The sequence below is a fragment of the Petaurus breviceps genome, unplaced genomic scaffold, assembly GCF_028583685.1.
Source record: "Petaurus breviceps papuanus isolate PSGF00001 unplaced genomic scaffold, PetGlider_PUasm1.0 90594, whole genome shotgun sequence".
In the NCBI taxonomy this organism is placed as follows: domain Eukaryota; kingdom Metazoa; phylum Chordata; class Mammalia; order Diprotodontia; family Petauridae; genus Petaurus; species Petaurus breviceps.
Genome location: NW_027187281.1, coordinates 6,527,215 through 6,549,425, shown reverse-complemented (window position 1 = coordinate 6,549,425; position 22,211 = coordinate 6,527,215). Strand labels below are relative to the sequence as shown.

The 22,211-nt window shown below is 37.5% G+C and overlaps 1 protein-coding gene across 9 annotated transcripts in view; it reads right to left on the bottom strand.

The window, feature by feature from the left end:
• LCP1 (lymphocyte cytosolic protein 1) overlaps positions 1 to 22,211 on the bottom strand; it is a 118,110-nt gene continuing 95,899 nt past the window's right edge. For all 9 annotated transcript variants that reach the window (XM_069063698.1, XM_069063702.1, XM_069063697.1 and 6 more), the window contains 9 exons: positions 21,402 to 21,544; positions 18,897 to 18,992; positions 17,547 to 17,742; positions 15,707 to 15,785; positions 14,417 to 14,531; positions 12,903 to 13,036; positions 11,422 to 11,545; positions 5,635 to 5,759; positions 1 to 1,807 (listed from right to left, as the gene is read on the bottom strand). In XM_069063698.1, the coding sequence (XP_068919799.1) occupies positions 1,675 to 1,807; positions 5,635 to 5,759; positions 11,422 to 11,545; positions 12,903 to 13,036; positions 14,417 to 14,531; positions 15,707 to 15,785; positions 17,547 to 17,742; positions 18,897 to 18,992; positions 21,402 to 21,544 (1,145 nt within the window). In that variant the 3' untranslated portion in view covers positions 1 to 1,674. The remainder of the gene's footprint in view (positions 1,808 to 5,634; positions 5,760 to 11,421; positions 11,546 to 12,902; positions 13,037 to 14,416; positions 14,532 to 15,706; positions 15,786 to 17,546; positions 17,743 to 18,896; positions 18,993 to 21,401; positions 21,545 to 22,211) is intronic.

The window sequence follows — 22,211 nt, the reverse complement described above, 5'->3', positions numbered from 1 at the left end:
TTTTAGAGAATGCTTTATTGGAGAGATTTCTAGCATTTTCTTTATTTTTCATTAAGGCAATTATATTCCTTCTTGATGAAAGGAAGTTAGCAAGAGAAAGTTATCTAAGGCTGAAGGATAAGTATAGATTAGACTAAGGCAAAATTCAAACCTGTGCATACAGATACACTAGAAATATTGATTGGTGAATCAACATAAGGGGTATCTCATAGGGAACCAATAAAGGATGAATACTTTTACTTCTTTAAAAGGTCCATTAAGTGATATCTTTGTCAGAAGATCTTTTCAAAGCAATTAGGAGGTGTCCTGCAGTTAGTAAAGACTGATGTGTTGCTTTTAGGCCTTTAAATTTGTTTGAGATTTTCTTGAGCACAGCTGTTCAAATCCACAGGGCTTTTGTTTATGATTATGTAAATGTCTATGAACCTTGTAATCCAACTTGGATAGGACAGATAATCATTGGCACCTTATCCCCATGAGGTGCATAAGGACTCTATTGTTCCATGAAAGTAAACTGTTAATGACATGGCTTACATAACAACTGAAATACTAGAATTCTGAGAGCAAACCACTCTAAAGTATGGCTGCCCCCAATATTGCTTGAAGCAGGGGCATTTCTCAACCATAAAAGTCTATCTGAATGTTAATGCACATGGCTATAATTATGGAGAGTCAAACAACTTCGGTGAACATATGCAAGGGGTGTCCTATTCCATTTCAACCTCTCTACATTCAAATCTTGGCCAAAGGAAAGAACTGAACCATAGATTTTGTGTCTAGGTTTCTGAGTCCAGTCTTTTCTTGAAACTGAACAACAACCATGTAGATAAAAAGAGATAGTTGTTTACTTGCTGAAAAGCCAAAAGTTTGGGCCTTACGATCCCCAGGAGGCTAGGGAATGGGGCAAGGCTGTGCCTTAGGGGTGATAGACCAGTGATGAATAATTTAGGCTTAATTCTGGTAGAGAAGAGAGGCCCCCCTCCTCAAAGGATGACTGCAACTAATAGCAAAGATGCCTAGCAGCAACAAACTATAGGCAGGCTGTGATCTGGGGAGGGGAAAAGTCACAGGCTGATGCTGCTGAAAGAAGAGACTGCAAGTTGGGAATAAGACATGAGAATTAATGGGGTATCAGACAGAGGAGGCACTAGTAAGGAGCATCAAACCAAGAGAACCCAACGAGACCAAAGGCTTTGCATAGACAAAGGACAGACTTCTAAAAGTCTTAAAAACGAATGATTTCTCTTCTTCTTCCATCACTTTGTTGTTTTAAAAAAAATCTTTGTAACTGAACTTGAAAGACTATGCTGGGAATAATAATACTTTATATTGGGCTAATGATTAAAGGGGAGGTTGTGAGGGAGAGCTGGTAGGAAAGAAAATTTCTGGATTTTCAAAGGAAGCAAATATATTCAAGGGTATAAATTATTTGCATGAGGTTTTGGGTTTGTTTCTTTCTTTCGCAAAGAAATGAAGCATATTTCTGTGAAACACAGGATAGGTTATTTGGCTGAACAACTAAATGCTGCTTAGAACCTTGTTTTAATGTTATATCTCTTAAAACTCTGGAATGGCTTAGCTAGTCCACATGCTTCTTGGGTCTTGAAAAGGGCATCCAGTGTTGAGGCAGTCAAAATTCTGTGATTTAGCCTCCAAGTCCAATCCTACTTGACCTTATACCTTCTTCATCCCCTTTCCCATGAGACATGCAAAAACTGTCATGACCATTTTGGGTTTCACCTCAACCAGGTCTTCTGGAAGAGCATATACTCTTGCACCAATTTTTCGGGCCATTGAAATGGCATACCTAAAAATAAAATGAGAGATAGATTAAAAATCTAGGTGGAAAAAGAGAAAGGGGTCACATTATTACAATATTGTTTCATTTTGAATACATATAGCTACTGACTGAAGAACTCTGGAATGGAACTTCACATCTAGGTACATCTGGGTCAATAACCAGCTACCTTCTGATACTCAGTCTAGAACAGGAGTAAGGTTTCAGATTCTTCCTCCATTTCAATCCTCCTATATAACTTCAAGCAAGCTATCAACGTTCCTACTATCTCTCACAAAGGACTCTTGTAGTCCAAGAGTATTACTGAAGAAAGTCATATACTTGCATGAACATACAAATGTATACTATTTAATACCACCTAGACCTTTGTTTTAACTTGGAAATCTTCATTGATTCCCTAGAATAGTCCCCACAATAATAAACTCAGAACTTCTCTACTTGTCTTAAAACTTTATGTTTATCTTCCTTCCTACAACTCTGTTGAAATGACTCCATGTCACCTAACTCACTGTAAAGATGGAGGTAGCAGTCATCTTTCCCTTTCTCTACCTCTAGATGTCTCTATAACTATACTTCCTTCTTTCCCTCACTTATCATCTTCTTCTATCAAAGGAAACACTTCAATTTCCTTGATCAAGCCCCCTTCTTGAACTGCTGAGATCTTATTCCATCGATTTTTCCTTCTTTTCAACATCTTCAATTTCTCTCTTTCCACTGGCCCATTATCCTGGCATTTTAAATACTTCTTGATCTCCCTTAGCTTTAAACAAAACAAAACCTTTTACTTTCCCTCAACTGTCTTCTAGCTACTTCAAATTGTTCTCAATTGCTGTCAGTCTACACCTCCTGCCTCTACTTCTTTACTGCTTCCTTTCTCCTTAACTGAAATTGCACTTTCAAAGCTCATTCACCTCATAATTGTCAAATTCAATGACTTCATACTAATCCTTATTTTACATGACCTTTCTGCAGCATATGATGCTATTAAGGCTCTTGAGTTTTGGGAAAAAAAACCTTTCTTTGACTTCCATAATGCTATTCTTTTATTGTATAATATAATATATAATTATATAATATATAATAATATATTGTATAATATAAATATAAACTATTCCTATGGTTGCACTTCTCTTTCTCCTTTGCCATCTCCTTTCATTCCTCCCATTGAGAAAATATAGCCATTCCTCAAAGTTCAATCTTGGGCTTGTTTTCTGTTCAGGCTCCTGTTAGTTTGGGTGACCACGGGCAAGTCATTCATCCTTTTTTAGCCTCAATTTTTCTTATTTTCAAAATGGAGATAAAAATTCTACCTAATAAGGTTGCTATAAGGAAGACATTTAGTCAATCCTTAAATGCTACATAAAATGTGAATTGTTGTTCTTACCTAAATTCTGTTCTTTGGAAAGCCCATTCATTCATTTTCCTGCCTTCAATTATGACCTCTGGGTTGACTTCCAAATCTATATACCTAGTCCTGAGTTCTCTTGTAAGGTTCCATTCCCAAATTTTTAACTATCTGCAGGATATTTTCATATGACTATGTTGCTAAAATCTTAAACAACACAACAAAAATTTAATTCATCTCCCACTCCCTGTTCTGACTTTCCTATTTTTATTAACAGTATTATTATTCTTTTAGCTACTCAGGTCCCACACCTGAGTCACCTTTGACTTTTCCATCTCCCTTACCTCCCCACCACCATATCTAAAAAGTATCCATAGCTTGTAGATATTTCCTTTTATATATCTTTCCAATCATTGACCTCTGCCTCTGCCCACCCTGATTCAAGCTTTAATCTGAGACTACTGTAACCAACTATGTTTACTCCAGTGCCTTCTTCCTTTGACTCATTTTACACAAGACTGCCAGATTATTTTTTAAATTAATATTTAGTAGATTTTCTGGAGTTTTTAAAGTTGAAAGGAACTTTATAGATTATTTAGTACAACTCCTTCATTTGACAGCTGAAGAAATTGCTGTCCACATGTAACATCCATACTAAAAAACCTCCAGCATCTTCACATTTTCTAAAAATCAAATCTCAAACTCCTTCGCCTGACATTTAAAGCTTCTCTAATTTTACATTTCTAAATAAGTATCTTAGAGAACTGCCCAGGTCACCAAGAGGTCAAATGATGAGCCCAGGGTGAAGCAGCAATGGACCAGAGGCAAGATTTAAACCCAGATCTTCCCAAGTTGTAACTGCAATATAGTAGAGAAAGTCCCTCACCTGGAAATCCTGGGATGAATAACATCATGGGTATGATAAAAACAAATATTTTTCAACCTAACTTTCCTGTTTGGCCTCTCCTTAGTCCCCTAAATGCACAAAGTACTCTGGACAGATTAGTTTATTCATTGTCGTCTGAAGAGATCTTATGCTTATCTGAATCTCACTCAGTTTCCTCATCTGTAAAATATTTGTTCTATTGATCTCAAAGGATTCTTGCAAGGAAAGTCCTTTGTAAAACTTTAAGTGTAATATAGATGAATTATTGTTATTTGTGTTTTCAAGTATTTGCTAGTGCCGCTGCATTGTAAATGCCCAAATGTGTAGAAGAGTAGATATCTAAGTTCTAAGTTTTCCAAGTCACCCATTTTCCAAATGTTCTGAATTTGTAAATAAAAGATTGAAGTCCCCAGGGGACACAGGGAAAGAGCTTAGACACAGGTTTTCTCACTGCCTGCTCAAATGAGTAGAGTGTTTGATTGTTTGAGGTCTTTCAAGAGAATTGCTGTAAGGTGATGACTATGAAACTAGTTTTATGACATTATATATATGCTGAATTGAGAGGAATGGTGTTGTCAGCAAGACCTGACTGACCTCAAGTCCCACTTCTGAAACAGTGTGGTACTGGGCAAGTCACATGATCTCCCAGGGGCCCCAGTAACTTCTGAGATTGAAAAATGAAAAACAGTTGAACAGCTGATGACCTGCATTTTCAGAAGGAATTTCCTCATCTGGAAGCTCCCCCACATGGATGAAATCACAAGTAAAAAAGAAAAATTGCTGAAATGTCAACTACTAAAAAATTTGGGTTAATTTTTGACTTAAAAGGGATACTGAACATCAAGTCTTTTTTTTTTTTTTTGCTTTTTGGAGGGTAATTGGGGTTAAGCGACTTACCCAAGGTCACACAACTAGTTTTTGTGTTAAGTGTCTGAGGCCTGATTTGAACTCAGGTTCTCCTGCCTCCAGGGCCGGTGTTCTATTCACTGTGCCACCTAGCCACCCCACATCAAGTCTTTTCTTATCCTGATGTTGAACATCAACACATTAAGCATCAAATAACAATGATAGAAATAGAAATAACACTTAAAAGAAAGTTGGGTTCTCTACCCTTGAGAAAAATTATAAGATCATGTCACATTTGATGGGCAGTGTGGCAAAATGAACAGAGAGCTGGTCTTGGAATGAGGAAGACCTAGGATCAAGTTCCATCTCTGACAACCAATGGTTCTGTGATACAGAATAAAGTCTCAACCTCTCACAGTCCAAATTAACTTTCTAAGGTTCTTGCTGCAAAAGCAGGGCCAATCTGCATTGGTAAAGTGAGCTTCCTGTACCAATGAAATCCCTGAGGCAGCTAGGTAGTGTAGTAGATAGAACCGTGAGCCTGGAGTCAGGATAGATGTCAGTTCAAATTCAGCCTCAGAATAGCTTAGAATCTTAGGCAAGTCTGCTTCATTTTCCTCAAATGTAAAATGGGGATAATAACAGCATTTACCTCAGAGTATTGATGTGAGGATCAAATGAGATAATATTTGTAAAGCATTCATCACCGTGGTTTCCCCACCCCACCAAAAAAAAAAAAAAGACAAAAAATTTCCATACTTGGCATTATTGAGCTTTTCTTCATCATCTAGGTTCTCTGTTTTCAAAAGATCATACTTAATGGATCCTGGCTGAATGGCATCAATGAGATCCAGAACAGGCATACTTGTGCTGATCTTAGGATCCTATGTAGAGAAAAAAATTATATACGTAGATAAGTTTACATATTGTGTAATCCATCCATCCGTCCGTCCGTCTGTCCGTCCATCCATCTATTTATCTTTAGTCATCCCTACTATATATTTCAATGGAATTTCCTCTGATCACAAGAAGAGTGGGTCATGTTTTCTAGTTATATTTTTGTGACCTATATACAGCTTAGTTTGAGGTCTCAGCAGAATTTTATTCCTTCTTAAAATGGGCTACTTCAGAATGACTATGATCTCAAGAATGAGGGGAAGAGGCTTCAGGAAATTAAAACGTATATAATTATTATTATTAACAAAAATTAATAATACTGGTAACAATAAGAACTCACATTTTCAAAATGATTTAATTTTTTTTTCTAAGCAGTTGGGGTTAAGTAACTTGCTCAAGGTTACACGGACAATTATTTTGTGTGGGTGTTAAGTATCTGAAGTCGGAACCGATTCCAGGTCTCCAGACTCTGGGGCTGGCGCTCTTACTCACTGTGCCACCTGGCTGCCCCAAAATACTTTAATTTTTAAAAAAGTTTTTTTTTCCTCCAAATAACACTACCAAATAGAAGAGATAGAGAGAGCCTTTATGGAGGAGTTTTGTTTTGAGTTGGTCTTTGAAGGAGGGCTGGGATCTGGATGGGCTGAAGAAAGCTGAAGGCAGGCTAGGCTTAGGAGAAAAGCAAGAACAAAGGTCTGGAAGCTTTTGAGAATGAACAATGGCATGTTTACAGGACAGTGAAGGATCTTTGAAAGATGGATGTGAGAGAAAACCATGTGCAGGAGAAAGGAGAGAGAAAATATAATAAATGGGGTGTATAGGATGGAGGAAAATACAGTTATTAGTAACTGTGAAAAAAATTTTGAGGCAAGTTTCTTTGAGATCAAAACCTCATTTCTCAAACACAGAGAGAACTGAGTCAAATTTATAAAAATAAGCGCCATTCATTCCTCAATTGATAAATAATCAAAAGATACTAGTTTTCAGATGAAGTAATCAAAGCTATATGTAGTCATATGAAAAAATACTCTCACTGCTGATTGGAGAAACGTAAATTAAAATAATTATGAGGTACTACCTCATGCCTATTAGACTGGCTAATAGGAAAGAAAAGGAAAATAACAAATGCTGGAGGGGATGTGGGAAAAATGAGATATTATTGCATTATTGGTGGAGTTGTGAACCGATTCAACCATTTTATAGAGAAATTTGGAACTATGCCCAAAGGGCTATAAAACCATGCATATCCTCTGACCTAGCAATAACACTACCAGGTCTGTATCCCCAAAGATATAAAAGACAAAAAGGAAAAGAATCTACATATACAAAAATATTTGTATAGCAGGCTATTTTCTGGGGGCAAAGAATTAGAAAGTGAGGGGATGCCCATCAATTAGGGAAATGGCTGAACAAGTTGTGTCATGTGATTATGATGGAATACTATTGTACTATAAGAAATGATGAGCAGGATGCTCTCAGAAAAACCTGAAAACACTCTCATGGGATGAAGTAGAGTGAAATTGTACCATGTACAAAGTCACAGAAATATTATAAGATGATCAGATGTGAATGACTTAGCTATTGTCAGCAATGCAATGATCCAAGACAACTCTGAAGGACTTATGATGGAAAATGCTATCCATCTCCAGAGAAAGAACTGATGGTGTCTGAAAACAGATTGAAGCATACTTTTAAAAAATTTCTTTGTTTTTCTTGAGTTTTTTTTTTGTCTATGTTTTCTTTCACTATGTGACTATTATGGTAATGTTTTACATGACTACACATGTATAACCTATATCGAATCAATTGCCTTCTCATGGAGGGGAGGGTTAGGCGGGAGGGAAAGAATTTGGAACTCAAAAGTTTTAAAAATGAATGTTGGAAATCATTTTTACACATAACTGGGAAAAAAATAAAAAATAAGAAAAAAATTATTGGAGTTTCTAAGAAGAAGCTAAATGACCAGATCTGAATTTTACCCTAATTCCTAGGTTTATTAGAGGAGATGCTAACAAGCAGTGTAAAGACAGCCACCAGAGGGAGCAGGAGACTGCCTAATAATATGAGGAGTCAGTTAGGCAGTGAAGCAACCATAGGGGGGAAAAATTAAACTAGAATTTTCAGTCAGAAGCCCCAGATTTGAGGCTTGACTCAACCATTCAGTAGTTATGGAATCTTAGGAAAATGACTTAACTTTTCTTAACTTCAACTTCCTTGATTGAAAAATGGGCATAAAATACTTGCATTTCCTAAAAAAGTCATAAAACAATTATAACCCACCAGCAGTAGCATTTTAAATTGATTTGGATATGTATATTATCTACACAAATTACCTCATTGGATCTGTAGAAGAGTCCTATGAGTTGGGTACTATTGTAATTATATTCATTTTTGTTGGTGAGGAAATTGGGGCTAGCGTGACTAGCCTAAGGTTACATAGCTAGCAGGTAGCACAGTCAGATTTGGAACTCCAGGCTTTTGACCCCAAATTCAGATGACTCTTCACATCACATCACATGACCTTCCCAAGTTATATAATCAAAAGTTGACTGGTAGCAGTACACAGTAAATAGAATTCACTCATTTTGTAAGGGAATTTGAGACCAAAATGACATCTTACTTTTGGGTGGAATGTTCATTATTTCCTGATTGTGTTTTCATTTTTACAGAAGACTTGGGGGATAAGGGGAAAAAATAAACTTGAATCTCACTCCTACTACTCTTGTCTCATTAGCAAACACTAAGGACTGTGCTCCACACAGAGAATGCCCAATGGATCTAACTTCAGTTTGCCAAAGCAGGGGCCCTTGACCTTCTAGTGGGAAGGAATGACTTTTTCTTTACTTAATGTTTCTTGATGCCTGATAGGTCTAGGAGACTTGAGATACTGGGGCAGAGAATACTGCCGAGGATAGGGAGGGGAGTGAAATGCTTGTCTCTAAGGTAAGGTTGAGCCTGAAGTTGTTCCCTAAGGCCCTTGAGAATACTGATAGCTATTTTCTCCTCTGCAATGGAATATTCATCAAGCCTCAGGGGGTAGGTGATAGTTAACTAGTGGCTCACAAGGTCTAAAGAAAGTCACCTTTCCCCTATCAGCTCTTGATCTATATTGCTTGTCGTTAAACTAGGTGGTTACTATAACTGGGTAAACTAGGTAGAATAGTGGATAGAGCACCACGCCTGAAATCTGTAAGATCTGAGTTCAAATCCAGTCTCAGACACTTTTAGCTTAACCCTGTTTGCCTCAGTTTCCTCTATAAAATGAACTGGAAAAGGAAATGGCAAACCACTCCAGTATCTCTGCCAAGAAAGCCCCAAATGGGGTCATGAAGAATTAGACATGATTAAAATGACTGAACAACTACTCTATCTGGGGACCCCTCTGCTCTAAACTCTAAGACTGCAGCTATACTCTCTTCCTATCACTCTCCTAATATGGGCCATCCCTCTAATTCTCTTCCCTGTATGAGATGCTCCTGCAACCTTTGCTGTTAAGGAGGTGCTAGCAACTGACTAAGTCAGGGAGAAAAATCCTTCCTGAATGGAGCTGTCTGTCCCTCTTCACTCAGCCCCATGTCAGGAGATGTAGTGCAACCTAAGATCAGGGAAGCACCTTCCCCCCCTTCACTTTCTGACCCCTGTCACTACCGATGCTCTGTCCTCTCTTCAGGGGGTGGACTTGAAATAAGGAGAAAAAGCAAAAGAACCGACTTTTGTCATGGGAGGGGCACCCCAAGCGTGAGACTTCACAGAGCTCTTCCGGGAGCACAGGACAGCCTTAAGCAGGAATATTTCCTTCAAACACAACTAAGGATCAAAGATTTAGAGCTAGAAAGGTTCTTGATGTGATCTAATGATAGTAATAGTAACAATACTAGCCAGCATTTATATAGGATTCTAAGGTTTGCAAAGTCCTATAATACGTTATCTCATTTAATCTGCACAACAACCTTGGGAGGTAGGTGCTATTATTATCCTCATTTTACAGATAAGGAAACTGAGGCTGAGTGCTTATGTGATTTTGCCTAGGGTCACACAGCTAATAAATGTCAGAGGTAGAATTTGAACTCAGGTCTGCCTGACTCCACATCCAGAGCTTTTACCTACTGTACCATCATGCAGTATAGTCTAGGTGATTTAGTCTTTCCTGCCTTCTCTCCCATTTTACAGATAAAGAAAATGAGATCCCAAGAGATGGAAGTGACTTGCCCAAGTTACTTACTTGCAGAACCAGGATTCAAACTCTAATTTCAGCCCTCTTGCAATGGAAGCATGTCAAAAGGGCCTTAGAGATGACCAAATCCAAGTCCCTCCTTTCACAGATGAAGAAAGTAAGGCCCAGAGAAGTGATTTTTGGCAAATCACAAAAATAGAAAGTGGTCAAGCTGAACCTGAGCCTAGGTCCTCTGGCTCCAAATACAGAGGCTTTTCTATGTTACCACAATCTTTCTTATTTTTCTAACATATGGAGAAAATGTTCATTTGGCCTTGTTTAAAGAAGAAAGAAAATTAACAGTCTAATTAAAATGGTGAGATATTGTGGCACAGTTCTAGGACAATATCTCTGCAAGAACTCTATTCTGGACTGATTTGTAAGCTAGAAAAATGGAGTCGATACAGTATAAGTTTGCATACCACATTATATATACAGTAATAAGCTTTTGTTGTTGTGGTTCAGTCATTGCAGTTATATCTGAGTCTGTGACCCCTTTTGGGGGGCTTTTCCTGGTGAAGATACTGGAGTGGTTTGCCATTTTCCTTCTTCAGCTCATTTTACAGATAAGAAACTGAAGCAAACAGGGTTAAGTGATTTACTCAGGGTCACACTGCTAGTTAATGTCTGAGACCAGATTTGAATTCAGGAAGATGAATGAATCTTCCTGATTCCATGACTGAGTCAACTAGCTGCCCTAGTACATAGGCTCCTTGAGAATTAATTTGTAAAACAAGAGGCAGGAAATTTAATAAAATGTAATGCCCATTAATAAAAACAGATTTGGCTGATGTAAGTCCATAAGCAAAACACTAACGTGGGGATCTTTTGGTATGAGAACACTCAGAATAGTAGGAAAAGTGTTCAAATATTCTTCAGGTCTTCCTACTCTAGGTGATTCAAGTGGATAGAGCCTGGGATCAGGAAGACTCACCTTCCTGAGTTCAATTCTGGCCTCAGACACTTACTATATGTGTGATCCTGGGAAAGTCACTTAATCCTGTTTGCCCCAGTTTCCTCATCTGTAAAATGAGCTGGAGAAGGAAATGGCAAACCACTCTGGTATCTTTGCCAAGAAAACCCCAAATGGTCACAGAGAGTAAGACAAGACTGGACAACAATAATTCCTACTCATTTTAAAAACACTACAGTATCTTGGGTTTTGTTAAAAAGGTGTTGGCAAATATGATAGTGTGTGAAAATAAGCAGCATCATTCTCCAAAATGACTCGGTAGAGAAGTCTGTCAATATCCATCATGTATTATAAAAGTCACAATAATAATGGGTCATTCTGGCTCTTTCAAAGGCAATGAAAGAAGCTTTCAATATTTAACAAGCACGTAGGGGTCTTTTACAATACAGAAAGAGACCAGTAAACCTCAACACTGGGAATAAGGATAGGCCTCTAACAATCAATGTGGGACTGAGACTTTTACCTTGAAACCACTGATAGATGAGCTCTTCTCAGCTTCTTTCAATGTTTCATTCACCCAGTTAACAATAATATCATCATAGACTTTCTGTCCTCCACCAATATCTTCAAGAATACTCAGTGTGTACCTGTCCCCCAAAAAAGAAGGATGCATTTTGAAGAAAGTGTATTATCACATAAGAATTCATTAAGTTGATAGGTAGAAATGGTAATGATAGTTCTTTTCTTAAATCTATCACAACAATAACACCAACTATATTATGGCCCAAGAGTATACAAAATCCTTTCACCTGCATTTTCCACTTGATATTCACAAGTGGTATTACTATAGAGAGAAATCTAATTATACTCTTTCTGGCTCAGAGGAATACAGTTATGTCTGAGGAAATGGAATCACAATGGAGTATTATTGCTTTGTAAGATAATTTTAATTAAAAGCTTCATTGTTATTATGTCATAGAGTACAAATTTCAAAGCTCCCCATCTTCCCTCTGGGGAAAGAACAGAAGAGGAGGCAGAGGAAAGCAGAGGAAGAAAAAAAAATACTGTAGTATTTTAGCCAGAGATACTTATTTCACATGAAAGCAATAAATCTAAAATACAGTCATTGACAAGAGCAAAAAACAAAGGTTTTGAAAAAAAGGCTAAAAGATTAGAGTACTGAAGTAATGGAGAGAAAAATTAAACAGTTTTACCCCAGAGAAGAAGAAAAATGAACACTAAAACATTCTCTCAAGTAAAAGAAAGGTTCAAAAGGAAAGTCCTTAGAATCTCTGAGGCAGGTGGGTGGCACAATGGATAGAGGGCCTGGGCTGAAGTCAGGAAGGCTCATCTTCCCGAGTTCAAATCTGGCCTCAGACACCAGCAAGTCAGACCCTGGGCAAATCACTTTACTCTGCCTCAGTTTCCTCATCTGTAAAATGAGGTGGAGAAGGAAATGGAAAAACCACTCCAGTATATTTGCCAAGAAAACTTTAAAAGGAGGTCACCAAGAATCAGACACAACTGAACAATGACAAATGACAAGAATCTGTTGTCTCAGAGATTGAACTAAAATAAATCCTACCCTTTGACATCCTGTTACAAAAACTAGGTTTACGTAGAAGTTTCATGACTTATAATCTCTTTGCTATTGAGTCCACACCTTCAAAAGAGTTTACTCAAGAATAAAAGTACCTTTTTTTTCTTTTCTTTGCCTACTTACAGCTCAGTCCAGTACAATTAATGTTTCCCTAAGTCCCTAGGCTATATAAATGATAGGGTTGAACTCAATGATTTCTGAGGTCTCTTCCAACTCTAGATCTAAAATCCTATACAAGATTAGATTCAGCTCCCAAATGCATCTAGCAATGTCTTTACTGAAAGTTGTCTCTTTTTGTCCAGGTGAGCCTACCAGTTAGGCTTGCTTGCTGAAGTTACTTAGCTCTAAAAAAGTGGTGACATAGGTCTATTAACTGGGTAACCAACTTATCCAATAACTAATACCTTCTCATTAGCTGCCAAATTAAGGCAAGCGTCAACGTTCGGTTTCCTTCATTGAGATCCTGTCCAGCAATGCCAACGAGAGAAAACTTGGCTTGATTCTTCCCCAGTTCCACGGCATAGTTACAGTTCTCAAGCTGTTAATGATCAGGCAAGAAAATGATTTAATATTATCATCTTCTTATGAAATTACCATTTTAAAGTACATGACACTCAGGTATAATACAGTACTTTTTTTTCCCCAAGGTGCTACCTTTCATTTTTAGTTCCTCTAAACCTTCCCCCCAGACAGAATAAAGGTGAAGAAGGAACCTAGGATCAACATTTTTCTATGGCTTTTCTTTGATCTGAACTTGTGATTTCATAGGTATGAAGAACAACTTAGATGGTAACTTGTTTCTAATCAATTAATTCAGAGAACTGCCTGAGACATTAAGATGTTAAGTGACTAGCCCATGGTCGAATGGGAAGTATGTGTCAGAGACATGATTTGAATCTGTGTTCCTCACTACAAGGCAGATTCTTTATTTACTATGCCAAGCTACACCTGTTATTAGCCATGATTAATGATTTGTGTCCAGATGGGCAGAAAAAAATTTTTTTTGAGGCAATTGGGGTTAAGTGACTTGCCTAGGGTCACACAGCTGGTGTTTGAGGCTGGATTTGAAGTAAAATCCTCCTAACTCCAGGGCTAGTACTCTATCCACTATACTGTCTAGCTGTGTCTAGCAGAAAATTATTATTTTCAAGGCTGCTTTTATATTTCTTAAACTAATAAATGACTATCATAAGCAGTCTTGATTTGTTCCTCTATGAATCTGATTCTATGGTGGTGTACTAACAAATGTTTGGAATATAATTCATGTCAATTATCTTTCATATTTTCTTATATTCATAGTGCAAAACCACAGTAAACTCATTATGGCATTGAATATTGTTGCCCTCTACTACCTCAATATAGATTCAGCCTTGATTAATTGTTCAACAGATCCCTTGAATGTGGCAATTCATGTGGGCAGTTTGAATTTTTCATATTCTAGACCCATAGCAGGCTGCCAAACCTACCTGAGGCTATATGCTATAAATTACAGAACTTTAGAGACTGAATGTGATCATGGCAACAATCTGTAGTTCTTTTTATACTGTAGTGTCCCCACAGTGTTGACACTAGAGCCATTACCTGCCCAAGTAAACACTGGAACAAAGAGAGAGTCCCTTTGGAAGATTTTAGTGACGACCTGGATGAACTACAGGTACTGTAGGAATATGGCACTGTATGCTCTAATAAGCTCAATCAGAATTTTCACATTGGGTGTTTTTGGCAAACCAACATCTAATTGTAAAGAAGTCATTATCTAAAATAACAGGGTCACTTTAATAAAAAACCTGCCCTAGTTTCTGATCTCTGTGTCTTTGTGTAAACGTTACTTATTTGAGCTTGGCCTCCTGATAAAGTATTCATACTGTGCTAGGCAAGGTTATTCGTTCACAACCCTACCAGAATCTTGTTTGCCTACCTTCTTCATGTTACCCCCCAGTTTAGGGTATGGTGGCTTGTTCACTCGGTTCCAGTCAACAGGTACTTTAATCTTTTCATAGAGCTGGAAGATGACCAGGGAGTCTGACAAATCACTAAAGGAAGAAAAAAATGGAGCCCTCATTAACCAAACCAGAATCATCACCATAACTGTTTCCATAACACTTTAAGACTAAAAAACATTTCCTCATACATTATCTCATGTAAATCTCATGGGAGCAGCACATATCTTATAGAACAAAGAACATATATTCATTTCCCATATGAGGTAACACACAGGAGGTTAGCTTATAGACTGCCCTTTCCAAGGTAGATTTCCTAAGAATGAGTAAACCAGGCTGTATGATATTCAGTGTGGGTTTTTTTTTCCCCCAAAAGGGAAGGGAATGGAAAAAATGGAAAAACATCATGAAGAAATATCTCCTAGAGGCTTTGATTGCATATTGCACTAGTGGGCTGACACATCCCCTGGGTTTCTTAGGGGAGGCATGAACAACAGAAAGGAACAAAACTATTATTAAAAGAAATCTGTTCAGTACGCTCCTTCTGTGCATGAAGAGCAGTACTTGTAATTGCATTTTTATAGGACTTTGAAGTTTACAAAGCTCTTTCCTGTGCAAGATTTTTTAATTTATATTTATAGATATAGAAACAATATTTATATAAATTTACAGATAAAGAAACTGAGACTATAAAGGTTAAGTGTTTTGCTCAAGGTCACATAAAAGAGTGACTATTTACTCAAGTTATCTGACTCCAAATTTAGCCCCTTCTCTGCTACCACCAATGGTTAGAACAAGCCAGTGTGATACATACTGAGGCTACTGATAGGGCCATATGGAATAGAGGACATATGGAAAATTTTCTACATTGGTCTTGCTTACTTGGTCTACAGAGTTGAGAACAAAAAAAGAATCTTACATGGCCATAGATCCCCTTTTTGCACTTAAATCTAAAGAACCACTCAATTTTCCAAAGAACTCTGTTATTAAAAATATATATTTTTTCTTGTACCAGACCCAATAGATCCATCAATCTATGGATTCTGATGCTGCCCTGTTGATCTAAGGATGTTGTCTACCCTTAGAAAATGAGATGGGTGTGGCCATGCTCTTCATGTGTCTGCTATTATGGTGGGTGGGGGTGGGGAACAAAAGACAAAAGCTTAATTCTAAGAAAGAGGTGGCCTTTGTGGTTCAAACTAGGGAAAGCCATGCTTGGAGATTCCTCTTTTTAGGCATTTCTAGGTCAAGCTTCCATATCTTCTTACCTGTACAAATGATTGACCCGAGGATTCACCCCCAAGGAATTCATCCAGTTCCTAAATGTACGCTCCTCTCTTGTCTCACCTAAAACAAAAGGGTACAACCAGTTATTAAGCAGATTCGTGAAAAACATGTTATAATCAGAATAGACAGAGACTTAAAAAAAACTCCAAGTGGAGTGGGAAAGCAGCTGACAAGAGGGGCTAGTGGTGATGAGTCTTGATCCCAGTTGCTATCATTCACCAATTACATTTAGTTAAGTCTTTCTTCCACCCCCACCATGTATGTACCCAACACAGTGCTGGGCATGATGAAGAATACAAAAAACACCAGAGTCCTTGTGCTCAAGGACTAGTGATCTAATCAGGGAGATAAGATGGCCATGTACAAAAGAGAAAACAATATAAGACAGAATATAATTACTAAGTGACCAAATGTGTGGTACAAACAGTAAGTGCTAAGGGAGGTGAGAAAAGGGAGAAATTAGTGTGAGTCAACCTCATAGGGAAAGACTTCATAGAGGAATATGTTGGAGCAAAGACTTTAAATACACATGAGATCTGATAGGTTGGGGTTTTTTTGGGGGGGAGGTTGTAGGAGGCAAGGGGGTCTAGAAGGCAGAGAGGAGTGGGAAAGGTGTTCCAGGTCAGGGAAAAAGTGTGAACAAAGGCATGACAATGGAAATGAACAAAGCATCTGTTTAGAGATACCAGTTCAGCAGACATCTTGTGAAAATCTACTGTAAGCAGGTAAGGTCCTCTGTTCAAATGGTGAGGAGACTGACCCGACTAGAACAGAGGAGATGAAATAAGGTGATGAGCTTGAACTTGACACATCAGGTAACAGGCAGCCATTACAGGTTCCTAAGCAGAGAAGTGTTGGGCAGCTAGGTGGTGCAGTGGATAGAATGCCAGGCCTGGAGTTAGGAATACCTAAATTACTAGCTGTGTGACCCTGGGCAAGTCACTTAACCCTGTTTGCCTCAGTTTCCTCATCTGTAATGAGCTGGAGAAAGAAATGGCAAATCACTCCAGTATCTTTTCCAAGAAAACCTCAAATGGGGTCAAGAAGAGTTAGATATGACTGAAACAACCAAACACATATTAGAAGAGTGGATAAAACATTTTGCCCCGGGAACTCATATTAAGTCCATTAATTATGTATATTGTTCTTTTTTTAAGTGAAATGATCTATTTCATTCAATAATGAGATGAAGATGTTGATACTTCATCTGATAATAAGATGTTATTCAGTCGTTTCAGTCATGTCTGACTCCTTCATGACCCCATTTGAGGATTTTTTGGCAAAGAGATTGGCATGGTTTGCCACTTCTCTCTCGTTTATTTCACAGATGAGAAGACTGAGGGAAACAGGGTTAAGTGATTTGCCCAGGGTCACATGGCTAGTAAGTGTCTGAAGCCAGAATTCAATTCAGGAAGATGAGTCTTTTTGACTCCAGGCCTGGCACTTTATCCACCACACCACCTAGTTGCCTTAATAATGAGATGAGCATTGCCTTTCTGAAAGCATTTAATCCTGATAATACGTGAAACCTACCTATAATGGATGGGATGTAATAATAGTTGATTATTCCTTCTTGACTATAATTGACATGATTTATCTATTCCCTTCTTTTTCATAAACAAAGAAGCTGATTGATCACCAATGCGTTTTGTTGTTTGCAGTTAAGTTTTGAATTACAAACTTAACAGCTATCAGATGGGTTTTTTATTTTTCCTAACATCTTTCTTATAGTTGCCTTCAAGAGACCCTAATCAATGTCTTTGAACTCTGGTTTATGTGTTTTGGTTTTCCGAAAATCTTGATACAACCAGTTATAGTTACCTTCAAGAGACCCCCAATCAATGTCTTGGTTCTCTGGTTTATGTAAGGCAGGGTATCTGTTAAAGAGATTGGCAATAAAAGCCAAGTTCAACTTGGGGTTCCCACGGACAACATCTGTGGCGGTGACAAATTGCCGGCATCCCAGTCTTTCTGCTTGTTGCAGCATACACTCTGCCCTCTGGATGTCATCCTTTTCCTGCATCAATGTAGACAGATCTCAAGTCTTGGTCAAAGTACTATAAGGTTTGAAGTATATAGGCATAATATAAAAATTAACACTAGGTTTACTTATATCCTTAGTATTTTTTTCCCATGGTGACTATTGCAAATTATCAGAATTTTATTTATAACTTTTATTTGCCTGAAATCAAAACCCAAGATATAGGCCTAAAAGAGATCTTAAAAGCTTACCTCTAGAATTGGAATTTTATCTAAAAGAATTAGAAAGGTAGCTGTCCTTTTAAAAAAATTTACATGATAATTCACAGTTCTTATAGCAGCATCTAATATGTAATAGGGTATATCAAATATTTTTAGAGGATGCCTCATTACTCAATTTTGGACAGATTATCTAAAATGGGAAGTTTATGAAATTCTTAAAATTACAGTAAAAAATTCTATAAATATTTATGAAGTCCAGTACCTAGAATTCCTTCTGAGACTTTAATATATAGCATATAATATAGTAGTGATGACAACTTATTATATAGTACTCTAAAAGTTTGCAAAGAATACTGTATACATTATTTCATTTGAGCCTCATAATAATCCTGTGAGGGAGATATAGATGAAAAACCCGAGATCATTGGTAAAGGACCTTGCCCAAGGTTATACAGCTACTAAGTTTCAGAGTAAGAATTTGAACACTGGTTTCCTATGTCCAAGCCCCACATTCTAGGATACTGTACTTCCCCTTAGACTACACTGCATATTACCCAAATGTCTTCTTACTTATCAACTGCTCATCCAGTTCTTGGCACAGCCTCAGCAAATAGTAGGTGCTTCATAGTATTTACTGACTGATCAATTCTTTTTTGTTTTTTGCTTTTTGGAGGGGGAGGGCAGGGCAATTGGGGTTTAGTGACTTGCCCAAGGTCACATAGCTAGTAAGTGTTAAGTGTCTGAGGACAGATTTGAACTTAGGTCCTCTTGACTCCAGGGCTGGTGCTTTATTCACTGTGCCACCTAACTGCCCCAGATTGATCAATTCTCTAACTTCCATGTCTTCTTTTTTAAGAGTAAGAGGCCATAAACACCAACCCCATTCACTGAGGCACCGAAAAAGAATAGTCTCCTCTGAACTTCAGGGTCATACATTTCCTAAAAATAAGTTTATATGTCTGTTCTTACCCTTATTCCTGACATGTCAATAGTAATAGCCGGAATACCTTCCTCATCTCCCTTTGGAGCCACTTGTTCAAGCAGGTGGAAGTAAGCTTTTGAGTCCTGTGAGAAATCAAGAAATTAGCATTTTAAAATAATGCAGTTAAGTACAGGTGTGCTGTGACAGCATTTCCCAATAGCAAGCATGCTCTACTGATTCAATAATCATTCAATACTAAAACTTCATTAACAAAGCTAGATTTTGCTAATTTGCATTTTATGTCCTGTGGCTTACCATATTATTTCACTTAATTTTCTTTTCAAAAGCAATAAAAAACCTTTAAATTACAAGCAGAAAGAAAAATAAAACATATACTACCCTTGCTGCCTTTTAAGAGGATACGATCAGTTTACAAGTATTAAATTGTATGCATGAAAAATATATACCTTTAAAATGCTGTAGAAGTCAGTCAGCTAAGGGTTAAACAAAAGACATGACAGCAGGAAGCAGAAGAGTTCAAAGAAACATTAAATGGACACTAAGCAAAACAGAAGAAAGTCAGAGACAGAAGTTGAAGCAATCACCAAGCATTCTTTAGGACAAAGAGAGGAGAGCAGAATAGCGGATGCAGTAAATCCTTGCCTAGACTTTTTAAACTCACAAATCCAGAAATAAAAGCCAAATTTAAGTCTATCTTATGGAATGGTTACAGCAGTTTGAACTTATGGATGGTATTTCCACCATCTCCAATATTCTGGAAAATGTCTCAAGCAGAAGAATTCTAAAAATTTCAATCTTTTGAAAGTATATTCTTATTTTTACATGTGGAAAAAGAGGCAGACAGAAAGATAATTTATTTAAATTCTCTAAAAGCGGCTGAAGTGATCATAAGTCAAATAAACAAAAACAGAGGTAGAAATATTGTTTACTACTTGTTAAATCAGAAACATAATATAGTCTTATTAATTTCTCCTATTAACTTGCCCTGGGGAAAAGTGGTTTGCAATCTCTGTTGCACCATCAAGTCCAACTTCAACTTTTCTGCCTGACTTTTTCCATGATCTCTTTGGGGGCTCTATCAAGGGGATTCAGCATTACAGGATAATAAAGGACCACTGGAATTAGAACCCCATGGACCAACCAGGAGGAGAAGCTAAAACTTCAGCAATGTAAAGACTCCTAGAAACGATACCAATCATCCAGATCACAGTATACTTAGTGCACGCGAATACTGTATTGGAACACCTAATTCCAAAATCCCCAGGATGGGAGGTGTCTTGAGGGGTCACCTAGTGCTATCTTCCTCTTTGTGTCAGGGTTTATACTTAAACTATCTACCCCTGAACAATGCTCTTTGTCTCTTAGGCAAGAGACAACCACTTTCCTAGTAATCCAATTAAGTATCTCACACTTTTTTATTATAATGAAAAACTACTTCCTGCTGTCTAGACAAAATTTCTTTCAGTACAATCTCAGCCTTTTCCATCATTTTGATTTGTTCTTGGACAGAAAAGAAAGAAAAGAAAAACCCAGCTGTTGCCTCTCACTAATACATCTTCTATGCTTAACGAATACTAATTAGGTCTTTTTTTCTGGGTATCTGGAACTGATAAGCTGCTGAGATTTTAGTATAGGATTTAATTTTTCCACAACTCTCTGGAAAAAGTCTTATTAAGGAGAAGAATTCTCAAAATTACTATATTTGAAATTCATAAAGCTTTCCATATGTGGAAAATAAGTAAACTTTCACAAAATTTATCCACATTTTAAAAAGAAACTTTTGTCTTTAAAAATCAGAAAAGTTAGTTTTGCTCATTTTTTTTTGGAGGGGGGAAGGCAAGGCAATTGGGGTTAAGTGACTTGTCCAAGGTCACACAGCTAGTAAGTGTGTCAAGTGTCTGCAGCCTGATTTGAACTCAGGTTCTCCTGACTTCAGGTCCAGTGCTCTATTCACTGAGCCACCTAGCTGCCCCAATTCATTTTTTTTTAAGGAAAGAGTTCACCACTTATGAAATTAGAAAGATATCAGTCCTATAGCATAATCTACACTTGTGAAAAATGACATTTATCTCTCCTTTCCCTTTATCCTCCCTTCTTCCCCTCTGTCTTCTCCACTGACCTCCACTGATTGCTAATTGAAATAGCTAAGACTTTTAAAATATGTATAACTCAATCAATAGAGCCTCAGAGATGCTTTCTCAGACCCAGGAGTGATCATTTCACCAAGTAAAAGCCTATAGGCCAAGGGTTCTTAACCTGAAATCTGTGGAAAGATTTCAGAGGGGGTCCATGAACTTAGAGAAGAAAAAAATTATACCTTTATTTTCGCTATCCTCTAATCAAAATTTATCGTTTCCTTCAGTTTTTCAAAATTATTCTAGGGGGTTCATAGGCTTCACCTGGGTCTGTGACACAAAAAAAGTTAAGATCCCTGCTACGGACAGGTCTAAAGTAAGGTATCTAGGTGGAACTTCAACCAGCCCTAACCCCTTCCTAACCCCTCCAATGGAATCAAACTGCATTCCTCCTACCTTGATGTCAGTACTGAAGTTGTTGATTTTATTACAGCCTGAGTTTTCCAGGTGATAATTTGCCCATCTCAGCAATAGGTCCTCAGGGGAAAGTTTCATCAAGTCCTCCAGACTTTCACCTTCCCTCAAAAGTGCAATTAGAGCTAGACAAGTAAAGAAAGAAAAAGGAAAAAAATAAATAAATTCTAGGTACACATGGAGACTGGCCATGTCTTTTCTAAATGTTTTGATCTGAAGAAGGAATTAATAATCCTTGAACCCCTCTGGGCTGGGTTTATCATCTGTAAAATGAGACAGTTGGAAAAATGTCCTCCAAGGTCCCCTCCAGGTTCTAACATTCTAATTCTATGACTTATCCATAGGATTTGTTTGGACTTGAGGAAAATTTCTGTGCTATCATACTTATTAGTCAAATTTTCTTTTCTTCTTCAGTCAAACTCTTAAAAGGGAGATTGAGGAAGGAAAAAGACAGTAAGGAGGTGTGGAAGAATCTAATTAGGTCTAACACAAGACCCCCATAGTTCTTCCTATCCAACAATCTCATCCCAACTAATATTCTCTGTGTCCCTGCAAGGAAATCAGATAGAAAGCATTATGATATTATTTATTATCCTCTAATTTAAAATGAAACAACTAAGACAACAAAAAAGAAGTGAGCTGTTCAAGATCACAGTGGCACAATCAGAAATCAACCTAGATTAACTTTGTGTTCATTAGACCACCTTTCCTGATATAACATTTTTACTTTTTGGAAATAAATTCGGTCCTAATGACAATATAACAATTTTTCTTCAGTTCTCAAAGATATTT